This window comes from Ipomoea triloba, chromosome 3, assembly GCF_003576645.1.
Source record: "Ipomoea triloba cultivar NCNSP0323 chromosome 3, ASM357664v1".
Classification (NCBI taxonomy): Eukaryota; Viridiplantae; Streptophyta; class Magnoliopsida; order Solanales; family Convolvulaceae; genus Ipomoea; species Ipomoea triloba.
In genome coordinates, this window is record NC_044918.1 from 14,202,146 (window position 1) to 14,214,318 (window position 12,173).

The window sequence follows — 12,173 nt, forward strand, 5'->3', positions numbered from 1 at the left end:
GGGGGGGGGGGGGGGGGGGGTGATCTCATGCTTGGCCATTAACTGCTCCTGCATTCATTAGTGATGAGTTCTTGCATTTGGGCATTTTCAGTGAAGGAGAGTGAATGGTGTACTATGTAGAAATTGTTGGATTATGTCATTAAATAATCAGTAAATTCAATCAGAGCTCAGAGAGCATAATCATCATCAGATCACTTTACTGCTCTAGCTTTGACCAAACACCAAGTCATTCACCTTTTCATTTTTCATTTTCAAGATATTCGTCACAAAAATCATACCATAAAATAAGATAAGTAGGGTTACATAATATTAAATTTTAACTGATTGATTGTATATAGTTTGAACTCTATATTGTATGGTTGCATGATATCGAATTTTAATATGTAGTGGGTGAACACTAAAGGTCTCGTCTTAATCTAGTGAGTGTAGTGAAAATTAAATTCATGTAGTTTTTACTTTTAATTCTGAGTTGGAACTTGAAAGAGAACTAAAAAAAAGAAAAAGAAAAGGACATGGTTATGAATGTTATCATCATCAAGTGGATTTATACCGACATGCAACGTGAGCACTGAAACTAGTTGATGTCTGTCAGTGTCCCAACTTTTTCATACACAACCTTTGAGCCCAACATCCTTAACCCTAATCCCAGAAACAAAATAAAATGACACAACCCAACTACCCAAGATTGATAAGCCAAAATTCTTTCCAAGATTCCTCCTTTATGTACCCAACAATGTTTTTAGATACCCTGAAAGAGTTGGTGAAATGGGTAAAACATGATTAAGGTCACAAGTTCAATTCTTGTCAACATCCTAGCTCTCGAGTATAAAGATATCTTTTTTATGTGATTTGTAGACTATTACACAGTACAGAACGTGTGGGTGTCGGCATTTCCATTAAAAGCCTAGCACAATGTTAAAATGGGGTATGGGTAAATTTGACCAAATGTAAGTGCTTGAAGGGACAGGTGAGTTGTCAAGGGACCAATGGAGAAGAACATGAGGAATCTTTCTCCATAAGAAGTTGTTTTCAGTGCCCCAATTCTCCTCTGGAAACCATCCTCAGATCAGATTGTGTGCTCAGTGTCAGATGCCACTGCTCAGCTCCTCTCCCCTTCCAGTTTCCACTACACTGTGCTTCCTGGTCTACCTGTTTCTGCTGCTTGATCATCAAATCTTGACATATCCCACAAGTGTTCCCTAGTTAACTCGACCAATTTTATTCATAATAACGCTTATAAAAAGTGTATGCAAATAGATGATGCGTATAAAATGTGTTTATAGATTGGTGCAGTTACTTTTGCATTGCTCAATAAATCAGATATGTGATTACGCATATATATTATTATTGTATTGTTGATAATCTTGTCTTATTATTAACGAAAGTTCTTACTTTAGACTCGCGAGTTGGAACTGATTTGCGTTTTGAAAGATGAGAATAGCCAAAACAAGCCACTGCCCACCAAAGCACTAGCTTGCACCCCTTACCCTACCTAAATGCTTTCTTTTTTCTTGGGGAAATCTTTGCTAGCTCCTCCATTAACTACAATTGTTGATTTTGAAATCATGATTTCTTGAATGAATATAGGCTGCATATTTGTAGATATATACATACAATCCACTAGTGGTGGTGTGTGTATAATTGCATATCTCATCTCTCATCATTTTGTCTCAGGTCAACTATTGAATTTTTGAATGACGAGAAAAATCCACCTGCAAGTATTACTCGAAAGTATGCCCTAGGTAAATCTTACTTTTGTATAATAGTTAGCGAACCGCACAAAAGAGGTAAACAAGAAGACCCTATGCAATGGACTCGACCGAAAGAGTGCTGGCAAGAATCAAACTCGTAACCTTCTGCTACAAAAATTATGTTTCACTCACTCGATCACCCTTTCCGCCTTTCGAGGCAACTACTGGATATTGTAAGTATAAAGATGGTTGGAGTGGGATGAAATGTGACCATAACATAATGATATGAAGTTTGAAAAGTTCTAAGTCAACCAAAATGCTACTACAATGGTGCATCTTCTACCTCCTATCAATTTGCACCACATAAAGCATCCATCATTCTCAGACACCATGAAATTCCAGTTGCAATTAATGTTACAGCAGCAAAGTCATTTTCTCTCAACCTATAACCATACTCTAGCAATGCACAAACATAGATCCAACTATAGACAGGGCGAAAAATTGGACCGAAAAAAGGAGTGGGGGAGTCAGCCATCTCCTCCACACACTCCCGGCTGATGTGACACATATCGAATAGTTCATAAAAACACATGATCATACAATACTTCATGAGAGTACACCAAGCATTTTTCAAAATAGACTCGGGAGTTGGGACGGAATTAAACACAAGAAATGGAGAGATAAAAGGAACAATAAGCTGTTATAGGAGTTAACAAGAAAGTGTATGTATACATCTTAATTATGTAGCACCATAACTGAACCTGTTAGTAGTATGAGAAGTCACTTTTTAGGCTTTGTGCATCTATACAGCTGTTCTGTGCCATTGAAAATAATTTTGGAGAGTTAGACAATAATTTCACATTATCCAAAAATAAAAAATAGAAAATCAGTAGATGTATTGCACTGAGATCTGAAGCTTCTTTTCCATTAGAGTCTTCCATGGCGGTGTATGGTTTACGAGGTAGCTTCCTTTGTAGAAATAGTAAGGGCAACCTAGTATCAGACCTGTTATAACCCCACGGGATTGACAAGGTTGGAGAGGTGGGGAGAGAAATTTCTTTGTACAGGATATATATTCAGAATAATTGGAAGAAAAGGCTCGTGGATCCATCACCAAAGGATCGTAGATCAGCGGGTCTAACCAAGGCTCTGCACAGGGGGCAAGTTCTTTCTCGTTCAAACCTGGAACATAGGTGATGCCATATTATCGGTTAATTAAGGACAGCAATCACATCAGACCATTTTTATGCCTTCATATCTTCATTACGTGAAAAATATGAAATCAAAATGCCAAAAAGCAGAAGTGTGTGTGTGTGTGTGTGTACTTATAGGCTGATGGATGCGATGGTAACAAAGAATGTTTAAATCCAGTCACAGGATAAGAGAGGAATAATATACTAAAACTAGTGATATAGAGTTATTAAAGTTTTTGTGGCAGGTATAACAGTTAGTAGAAGGAAATGGAATAATCCAAGTGGCATGCCACCTGGCTGGCCAGGTAGCCCAAAATAGATCGGGATTAAGTGTGACTTCAGTTCAGTTAAACGTATAACATAAGCAACTAAACGAACAAAAAATCTCTAAATAAATAAACATTCACGAGCAAATGCTTCTAAACAACTTGCAGAGATTCACGAAAAAACTAACCATTCTGACACACAATCTTCACAGAAGATGTGTTTACAGCTCAATAGAATGGGTGCATGCATCTTCTCCTGGCAAATAGCACATAGATCGCCAGCTGCATTTACCTGCAGTGAATGGTTGAAAGTTAGTAGCAATTTGTTATCCAAGAAAGCTATGAAAAAGGCGCTAAAAGCAGTATCCTCTTTCTTGTCAGAAGAATAGCATAACAACCATGCTCTCACCAAACCAACTCAGAGGAAAGTAGGCGTAACAAACAAACAACTGAAAACTACAAAGTACTTGCACTTCACCTAAGATAATGGCAGGTTAGAAGTTCTATGGTATTAGGTAGATGATAAAAAAGGGCAATAAAGGAATACCAGCTAATCTAAGAACATGAATACAAGCCTGGTTACTTACAAAATATAGTTCATGCTTTAGTTCTACAATTATAGTAGACTTACAGAATCCAAAATCCTCCTTGTTAGTAAACTAAAATCGCACTTTCAGTTCCCCAATTTTTGGAAAGTAGTTGACTTACTCCCTCAATTATACGTGTCACCACATTTGATCCCTGAGTTGTCACTGTTGTGGCAGAATTAGTCTCCAAATCAATGAAAATGTTGATTTTGAATGTTAAATGGTTAAAATCCTAACTATTTTCAAGGTTATGTTTGCAAAATTGCAGCCCCTTCTCCCTAATACAACCAATTTTGCAGCTTGAAAAGCATAGAGTGAATAACTAGAGAAGAATACTGCTAATTAGAAAGTAACCCTGAAATGTCGGGGGTTTTGTATATTTAGCAGTCAAAAGTTTTCATTTTTGTCACCTTAGCGACTAATTCCACCACAAAGCTGCAACTTAGGGATCAAAGGTGGTGACACAAATATTTGAAGGACTCAGACAACTATTTGCCCACAATTGGGGGACCATAAGTGCCATTTTCCTCCTTTTTTTTTGTTTCAATAAGTTTGAATGAAAGTAAACTATGCCGCCGAGAAATCAAGATTGTCAGGATGCACCATTAGCCCACAACTAAGTAGTAAGATTATAATCCAGACCTATGATTCTATGCACCACCGAATCAAACTTAGATTGACCAGAGATGATTGTTTGTGGGTTTTCAGTACAAATACAGTTTCTTGACATATACTTGAGCATAGCCAAGGAACCTCCAAACAATACTTCTTTCAAGATAATTTTTAGCAAAAGCCAAATAGGTCGGGCCACCGCATTTTTATTTTATTTTATTTTTCCTCTTAGAATATAGAACAATTTATAGTTCAAGCGAATCAGCACAATACTTGTTCAGTTGTAGCATAAGACCCATAGTGGAGTTCTTTCCTTGATAGTGCCTTCAGAGCAGTGAAGCAGGACTGGACCTGAACAGCAACAAATGAGATAAGGAAGAGACTAATAGAAAGCCCAAAGGGCCATAGAGAAAATTTTGCATTTAAGACTTCATCTTGCAGAGTTGAGCGGAGAGAGAGAGAGAGAGAGAGAGAGAGGAAGAAAAAAAAAAGGCCATGAGCCCGTGATCACAGAATGAATTATAAGGTTTGAGTAAAGCATACCTTCTCAACTATTGTAGTGAGCTTGAATGTTAAGTACAACCCTGTTGTCAGTGATGAAAAAAGGCTTCCATAATCTTTATTCAGAAAGAATCTATACCAGACTGGAGTGGGCAACAATGCACGGTATAGCAAAAGGGTATACTCAACCAGAGTTAATATTTGACCCTGATAAATCCATTAAAGTCAGAGTAAAGAACTAGGAGGTTTAAAGAGACAACATTGTAAATAACAACCTTTCCATATGCTATTAGCATTATTAGTTTTACCTGTCTCCGGAAATTATGACCCCTTCCATTCTTGTAATGCATTAGCAGCACCAGCTTCAAAGCCATTGCTGCCTGTCTCACCATAGTGTCTGAAAGCAAAAAAATTCCAAAATTTGAAATACAAAAACATTGTTTGGGATAGAGAGACACATGCTGGCACAGAAAACAAGGAAGGAAATCCTTTATAATTTTACGTAAGCAGAAATCATAAGGGGTCCAAAACAGTCAACGACACACGACTACGCGGGACACATCCAAAGGAAAGACGAAAGAGTTGAGGCATACAAAAATAAGGTCAATGGCCATACCATTTACCAGGATGATGAACACTGCATGCCAGAAGGGTGGGATAGCTTTTGGAGGAACCATGAATAATGGAAAGAAAAGATCATCCTTCCGATACCACCAGTAGATTACAATAACATGAAGCATGAAGGCCAGAAAATAGCCAATAAGGACAGACATCTTTCTCTCTCCCTGCATAAAGGTAGGATTTTGTTTATTCTTCTGTAGCATGGCATAATATGAAAAAATAAAAAATAAAAACAGCTCATTAAATGAAATGCACCATGCACCTTTAGAGCTGTTTGCTTCCGAAGAATGTCATTTGACTTGAACATGAAAGCAGTGACCCAAATTGTAACAAAAAAACCTGTAACCCCACATTAAAAACCAAAAGGTGGGATTAAATACAGCAACACATGCACACACAAGAAACGATGGAAGTTAAACGTCCATATTCACAAATCTCCTAGCATTTAAAGCATCCTTTTTTTTGGGTGAGCACTGTTCTTGCCAGTGGTTTAGTGCAAACTAAAGTTTACACTTATAAGCAGGGCAAGCATCAATAACCCAATATTCCCTCAACACAAACATAACAAAAAAGCCCACTATCTATCACTCCTGCATAACTTGCAAAACAAGATCAAAATAGCTCCTTTTTTATAATACCAATATACCAAGATCGAGATAATACTGCTTCATCCAACTTCTCCACAATTATCAATCTGATCATAGCTCATTACTGATGATCAAACATTCCACATAAACTTAACATATGAGCAACACTGCAGCAATACCCCACAACCAAGTAAATTTAAGGATAAAACTAACTCCATATCATCAGTTCATATTGTAACAACAAGTCAACAACAGTGTAATCAGAAGTTGGACACAATCATGAGGAATTGAAGCTAAATTTGAGAATACCTTGCAAATGCTGGCGGATAAAAACCACCAAGAGGAGCAATGAAAATGGGAGAACTTGCTCAATCCACCTAGCAATCTGCTGTATATCATATCTCTGGTACGAAGAATCCCTACTAGTCCCACTGTCACTTTCCCCGGCGCCGGAATCCACCGCCATTCTAGCTGCCTCCTCACCGCCCACACCCCTCTCCTCCACCCCAGCCTCACCTCCACCCGCCACGTCATCCTCAATCCCCACCCGATCCTGCTCAGCTGTTCCAATTATCCTAATCGTAACCTCCCCACTCCCACTAGTCCCTGCATCCGAGGTCTCAGTAGCATTCGGTACCAGAGCCATGCTCTCAGAGCTGTCGGGCTGAACCCGGAGAACCCCAGAGTACTCTAACAAGGTGGAAACCGGGAACCGAAAGAACCGGAATGGAGGCCACACAGTAATACTGCTCGGAGACGAAGGCGAAGAAGCTAAATCCGACCCAGACCCATTCGTTGTTTCCATTGAAGAAACCCCAAAACCGCTCAAACAAGCCTAAAGATTGGATTTTTGAGCGAAAAATTTTGGAATTTCTTGGAGACGAAGGATGTTTTACACAGAAACGTTCAAACAAGAAGAATGAATAATAGTCAGAAGACTAAGATAAAAGAAAAAAACAATAGTTTGTTACTAAACAATAGCTAAAAGATCAAAAGTACTGTAGACTATAGATACAAATTCTTTATGTATTCTGTCTTTTCACGTAAAGAAAATATTAGGAAATATCTCAGGCAAATAATTTGTGTAAGAAAAAGTTTCTATTTTTCAGCTTAAAGTAAAAGCTCATCTAAAATTCAACAAATAAGCATTTAATGCCTACTTTTTTCTTTTTCTCCCTACATTAATTTCTTTTTAAGTTTGAAATTCTATAATATTGCAAACTCTATTGGTATTTTTCTTTCTTCTTAGAAAATTGAATCTCAATCCAAAGATTTTTACATACAGACCCAACAGAATATCTAGAAAAATATAACTCATAGCAATTCAGTTGAACACAGAGACAAGACTTTGGTTAGTAGTATTTTTCTAACGATGTAACAAGTATCCGTACATATCTCATATTTAAATTGTCTCAAATGATATATTTAACAATGATTATTAATCTGCACATCTATGTTTATATATCATACATGCTTAACACACTCCTCCCTTGTTACTTTTTAATGAGTTCCTATAACATGTCTCAACTAAAAATAATAATAATAGTTGGATAGAAATTTTTTAAATAATAATAATAATGGACTAATTATTAGCTTGAAAATATGGAACGCGCTTTTAGTATATGGGGTCTTTGGTCAAAGAAATGTATTTATCGTTTCACCGGATTTGACGTACACGGCCTGCCACCGAAACGAGACGAGAAGCGGCGCCACGGTTGTATGACGACGGTGCCACTTTTGTCCATTTGCATTACTTTTTGTTTCTTCACACGGCTTAAACTCTGCATTTTCGCTTCGCAACGGCAGCATCCATTTCGGAACTTTTATTTTAAATTTAATGAATTAGGTAGTCGTTACAAATATCATTTCAAAATTAGAATTAAACTACTTCTTTCAAGGACTTCTTTATAAAATTGTTGCTCCAAACACCATATTCAACATTTTGAGTCAATCAAAATGCTAAATATGGTCAAATCCGGCAAATTTTGACAGATATGCTATTAACCAAACAACACAAATGATTTCTCTGTCAGACCAAAACATCATATGATTGATACAATAAATCAAATGGAATATTACTCCAATTTGCATGATGGTTTCTTCATCATGTTCAAATTATTTTGAGAGTAAAACCTTGATCAAACTATAATACATCATAATCTAAAAAATAATAGAAGTATTTAGAGCACTATCTTAACTTGAAAGAATAATGTTATAGAAGGCAAAAAATCAAGTATATAATGATTTTGTAAATTATGCTACTTCCTTACGCAATGAAGAGAAGACAACATGGCTGCCTTAATAATCATTATTAAGGAACATGATTTTTTTTAAACAAATCACTAAATTGGCTAATAATTAGCAATAATTGGTCATAATGGTTTTCTCCAAGTTTTTTACTACAAGTCTAGGTGACAACCTAACTAGTAGCCTACAACATCCCATCATTTCATTCATGTTTGATTGATTCAAGTCATTCAACGCATAGATAGAGAAAGATGTGTTATATTCCAATTTAGTCTAAATTTATAGTACCTGCCAAGCAAGATGTGTTAATGGATCGCGCAACACTAGTTTTGATACTAAATTAAAGGATGCATCCTGTCTCGATTAAAAGCGAAATTTATAGTTGAACTACACATTTATTACGGAGTAATACAATATACTGAAAGCTGATAAGTGATATGTGAATGTGGCAAAAGCTAAACATGGTCCACTCATGTTTTCCATAAATAATAGTATGATTCATCTATAAGCAAATTAATGAGGGCTTTGAGTGGAACTCAAGCATGCTGGGGAATAATTTCAGGCTAAAAATGCACATCAAAATGACAAAACATAGATTATTTTAAGAAAATAGCCAACATTTTGGAGAATCCAAGTTGGAGTATCACTTTCACTTATTGGGATAGAGTATATATATGTACAAACACAAAGGGAAAGAGTAACAGCATACAGTTCAGAAGGTTGTTCATCAGCCCTTCCAATTATCTTTCCGCTGCCTGATCTCACGCATAGCTTCAACAGCAGACTTCCATCCTACCTTTCCCTGAGTAACAAGCAAGAGATTCCAGTTAAAAGTTTAAACCTCAAAAGCCAAAGACAGATGAACTTGTTTACTTTCTGACACCATCCCTTCACTTTATTGTCCAGGCCATGTCACTGAGAAAAGTAAATTGAGGAAACAAGCAGAGCTAAGCACTTTGCAAACCAATAGAAAGCTAACCTGAACCTCTGGATTATCAACCCGCATGAATGGATTAGTCTCCAGTTCTTCCTCAATAGTGGATGGAACGGTTGGAAGCCCATCCTTTCTTTTGTGCTGAGCCCAAGATAGCTTTTGCTCTATTTTTGCATTGTCTGGTTCAACTGTTAAAGCAAACTGCAAATTCTTCACCGTGTACTGCAGGAAAAAAAAAAAACCAACAACAACAACAAAATCATAAGAATCCTTGATGGGGACTATTGGGAAGTTAAAGATTAAAGTTGACAAGAAATCCAAACTCCACAAGGGACAAGCTTTGATAAAGAAAATGAAAAAAATGGATCAATCTTGCACCTGCACAATATACTAGAAAATAATGTCATTTGAGCTAGTATTATTAATTCAACGTGAAACATGGTTGTGATGATATTGAAAGAACAAAAAAATATGGAAAATCATAGGGCTCCCCTATGATTGATAGCTTAATGGACAGCAAATCACCTTTGAGTATCTAGCCAAATCAAGTCTTATTTTGGGTCATGCCATTTGTTTAGAAATAAAACACAGGAAATAAATAGTATTCAAGACTGGACAAGTTCAATAGATTTTCAGGATCTGTAATACATTTCATATGTTACATTTTATCAGCAACATGAGATTGTACACATGAAAACTTGTTGAGTGATTGCTGCAAAAGGTTGATAAACATATATATGTTCATATATTACCTCATGGCCACAGTAAACACGAGTTGGTTTCGGCAGCGAAGCCAATGTCACACAAAGTGATTGATACATTTGTTCTGCAGTGCCCTCAAAAAACTTTCCACATCCAGCTATAAACTGCAGGGGATGGGAAAGATGGGGAAGGGAGAGAGGGGTCAGAACCAGCAGCAAAATAGGGAAGTTCAACATATCTAGGGAGGACAGTACATAATCGTCATTGATTGAGACTTTGGTCATTAATGCATGAATTAACACATAAGAGAAGGCATATCTTAAATCTTATAACTTCTCTTCATAAATTTTAGGTACAAATTTCATGAATGTTATGTCCAATCTAATAATGAAGAACCTCACACTTACCAGTGTATCTCCTGTGAAAACAGCAGGTTCATCTCCTTCTTTGTCAGTAACATAGTAACTTATATGACCTTTGGTGTGGCTGGAGATAGCAATTAGTAAATAGTTATTAAAGAAAAAGAGAGAGAGAATTGCAAAGAGCTCATATGGTGGGCAACACAAGAAAAATGGTATTTGATCACCATTAAAAGAGGCATGAGATTTTTTTTAAAAAAAATGGAGCATAATATCAATTTAAATGCATTTCAAAAGAACTCACAAAATAAAAAAAGCAAGATACTAAACAACATTGGCAGAAGACAATGTAGCATAATAGATTGAAGTTGGAAGTCTCAAAACTCTTACCAAGGTGTGTGAAGAGATAATATGTTGATGTTAGCTCCAAGAGATATCTTGTCACCATTTTCAACCTTATCAGTGCAACCCTGCACATTATCAGTTGAACCACCATAAACTTTTATTTCAGGTACCAACTGCTTTAGTTTATCATTGCCACCAGCATGATCCCTATCATATATAAGCATCAATCAGCAACCAGTAAATGCAGATAAACTAGGATAACAGCCTTGACGAAAATCATGTAATTGCAGAATAGTGCACGTAAACATGAACTACTGACCATTAAATTGCAAAACCAAGCCACCAAACATAATCAAGGAAAATTGCAAATCATACTTCGTAATTAAATTGTGATATAGTGTAAAATGATATAACAAAATGACAACTATTAATAAATGTAAACTGTCAAGCAATAATTACTACATCAAAATAATACAATGAACTAAACTTCAAATTCATGCATACTCAACCATGTCTGTATCACCTGAACTTCAGAGAGGAAGTTTGTCACGTTTTTTCATAGAGATTCAGCGAGTCTATGCAAATTCATGAACATTAAACTTAGGATGATTATATGTCTTACAGTAATTTATCAACTTCACAGCATAACCATAAGTGAACCTCCTTTTATGCAAATTAACTTTTTATACCTCAATCATTAGGTTGGGCTAAAACACTTCCAATGTGTAACAGATTATGAATTAAAAGCTCAACAACGTAATAATAGATTGCAAAAAATTGAAGAAAGATAAATGAAGATAAACACAAAACCTGAAAATCAACAATGACAACAAATTAAAAGAGCTGGAAACTTAATGGAAAATGAGCGGAGATAACGAACCAGTGGTGGTGAGTGGTGAGGACAAGTTTTAGGTCAACGCCGTTCTCCTGAGCTACTCGGAAGACCTTGTGCGGCTCGACCGGGTCCACCACAGCGGCTTCCTTGGAGGACTCATCGATAATCCTGTAAGCACAATCGCGAAAAACGGCAAAAACAGTTAGAGAGGAACCCTTACAGTTGGAAAGCAAATGAACGTTTCGACAGTTGAGGTGGTAGTACATATAGGAATAGTTGTCTTCCAAGCATGGGATGTGCAGGATCTTCATCTCCGGCGGCCGGCGATTCCGAGAACTTGAACCTGTTGCTTATCGCTCTATTCTCGTAGCTAGTATACCGTACTTATTTCATCTACTGTTCTCTGGAAATCTCCATGGGCACAAATAGAATTAACCAGAAGCTGAAGCCTCGTTCCAGCAAAATGGCAAGTTTGTTATAAGATCTTTTCTAGATGTGACTTTAATTAATTAATTAATAATTAATATATTCGCGAGTGTTCAATTTACCCATTTACCCCCGAGATGGATACGAGTCTTTTTTAAATTAGTTAGACGGTTTAGACCAATTAATATAGTAATATATTCTATTGAATGATGCGTTTTATAATTTAGATGTTTAATTTTATATATTTCTTAATATATAAATTATATT

General features: G+C 36.4%; 2 protein-coding genes across 2 annotated transcripts; both read right to left on the minus strand.

Moving 5' to 3' along the window:
- Nucleotides 1–2,364: 2,364 nt before the first annotated feature.
- Nucleotides 2,365–7,049, minus strand: LOC116012619 (RING finger and transmembrane domain-containing protein 2-like). The gene is made up of 8 exons (XM_031252212.1): nucleotides 6,368–7,049; nucleotides 5,734–5,810; nucleotides 5,467–5,635; nucleotides 5,159–5,247; nucleotides 4,893–5,057; nucleotides 4,623–4,700; nucleotides 3,339–3,442; nucleotides 2,365–2,873 (listed from the first exon to the last, which is right to left on the minus strand). Exons 1-8 carry the CDS (start codon nucleotides 6,861–6,863, stop codon nucleotides 2,768–2,770), a joined length of 1,284 nt encoding a protein of 427 aa, XP_031108072.1. The 5' UTR covers nucleotides 6,864–7,049; the 3' UTR covers nucleotides 2,365–2,767.
- Nucleotides 7,050–8,875: 1,826 nt separating this feature from the next.
- On the minus strand, nucleotides 8,876–11,915 carry LOC116012620 (hydroxyacylglutathione hydrolase cytoplasmic-like). The gene is made up of 7 exons (XM_031252213.1): nucleotides 11,745–11,915; nucleotides 11,526–11,648; nucleotides 10,691–10,852; nucleotides 10,349–10,427; nucleotides 9,992–10,105; nucleotides 9,285–9,461; nucleotides 8,876–9,107 (listed from the first exon to the last, which is right to left on the minus strand). The coding sequence occupies exons 1-7, from the start codon at nucleotides 11,789–11,791 to the stop codon at nucleotides 9,033–9,035; spliced, it is 777 nt and encodes a 258-aa protein (XP_031108073.1). The 5' UTR covers nucleotides 11,792–11,915; the 3' UTR covers nucleotides 8,876–9,032.
- Between the last annotated feature and the right edge of the window lie 258 nt (nucleotides 11,916–12,173).

Excerpts from the sequence above, each read along its gene's own strand:
- LOC116012619 (XM_031252212.1), bottom strand. The coding sequence starts at position 6,863 with ATGGAAACAACGAATGGGTCTGGGTCGGATTTAGCTTCTTCGCCTTCG. Across the intron at positions 5,058-5,158 it reads GTCATAATTTCCGGAGACAG|GGTCAAATATTAACTCTGGT; the intron begins GTAAAACTAATA and ends TGGATTTATCAG. Across the intron at positions 2,874-3,338 it reads GAAGATTGTGTGTCAGAATG|GTTTGAACGAGAAAGAACTT; the intron begins GTTAGTTTTTTC and ends CCTATGTTCCAG.
- LOC116012620 (XM_031252213.1), bottom strand. The coding sequence starts at position 11,791 with ATGAAGATCCTGCACATCCCATGCTTGGAAGACAACTATTCCTATAT. Across the intron at positions 11,649-11,744 it reads GAAGACAACTATTCCTATAT|GATTATCGATGAGTCCTCCA; the intron begins GTACTACCACCT and ends TTGTGCTTACAG. Across the intron at positions 9,462-9,991 it reads GTGTTTACTGTGGCCATGAG|TACACGGTGAAGAATTTGCA; the intron begins GTAATATATGAA and ends TTTTTCCTGCAG.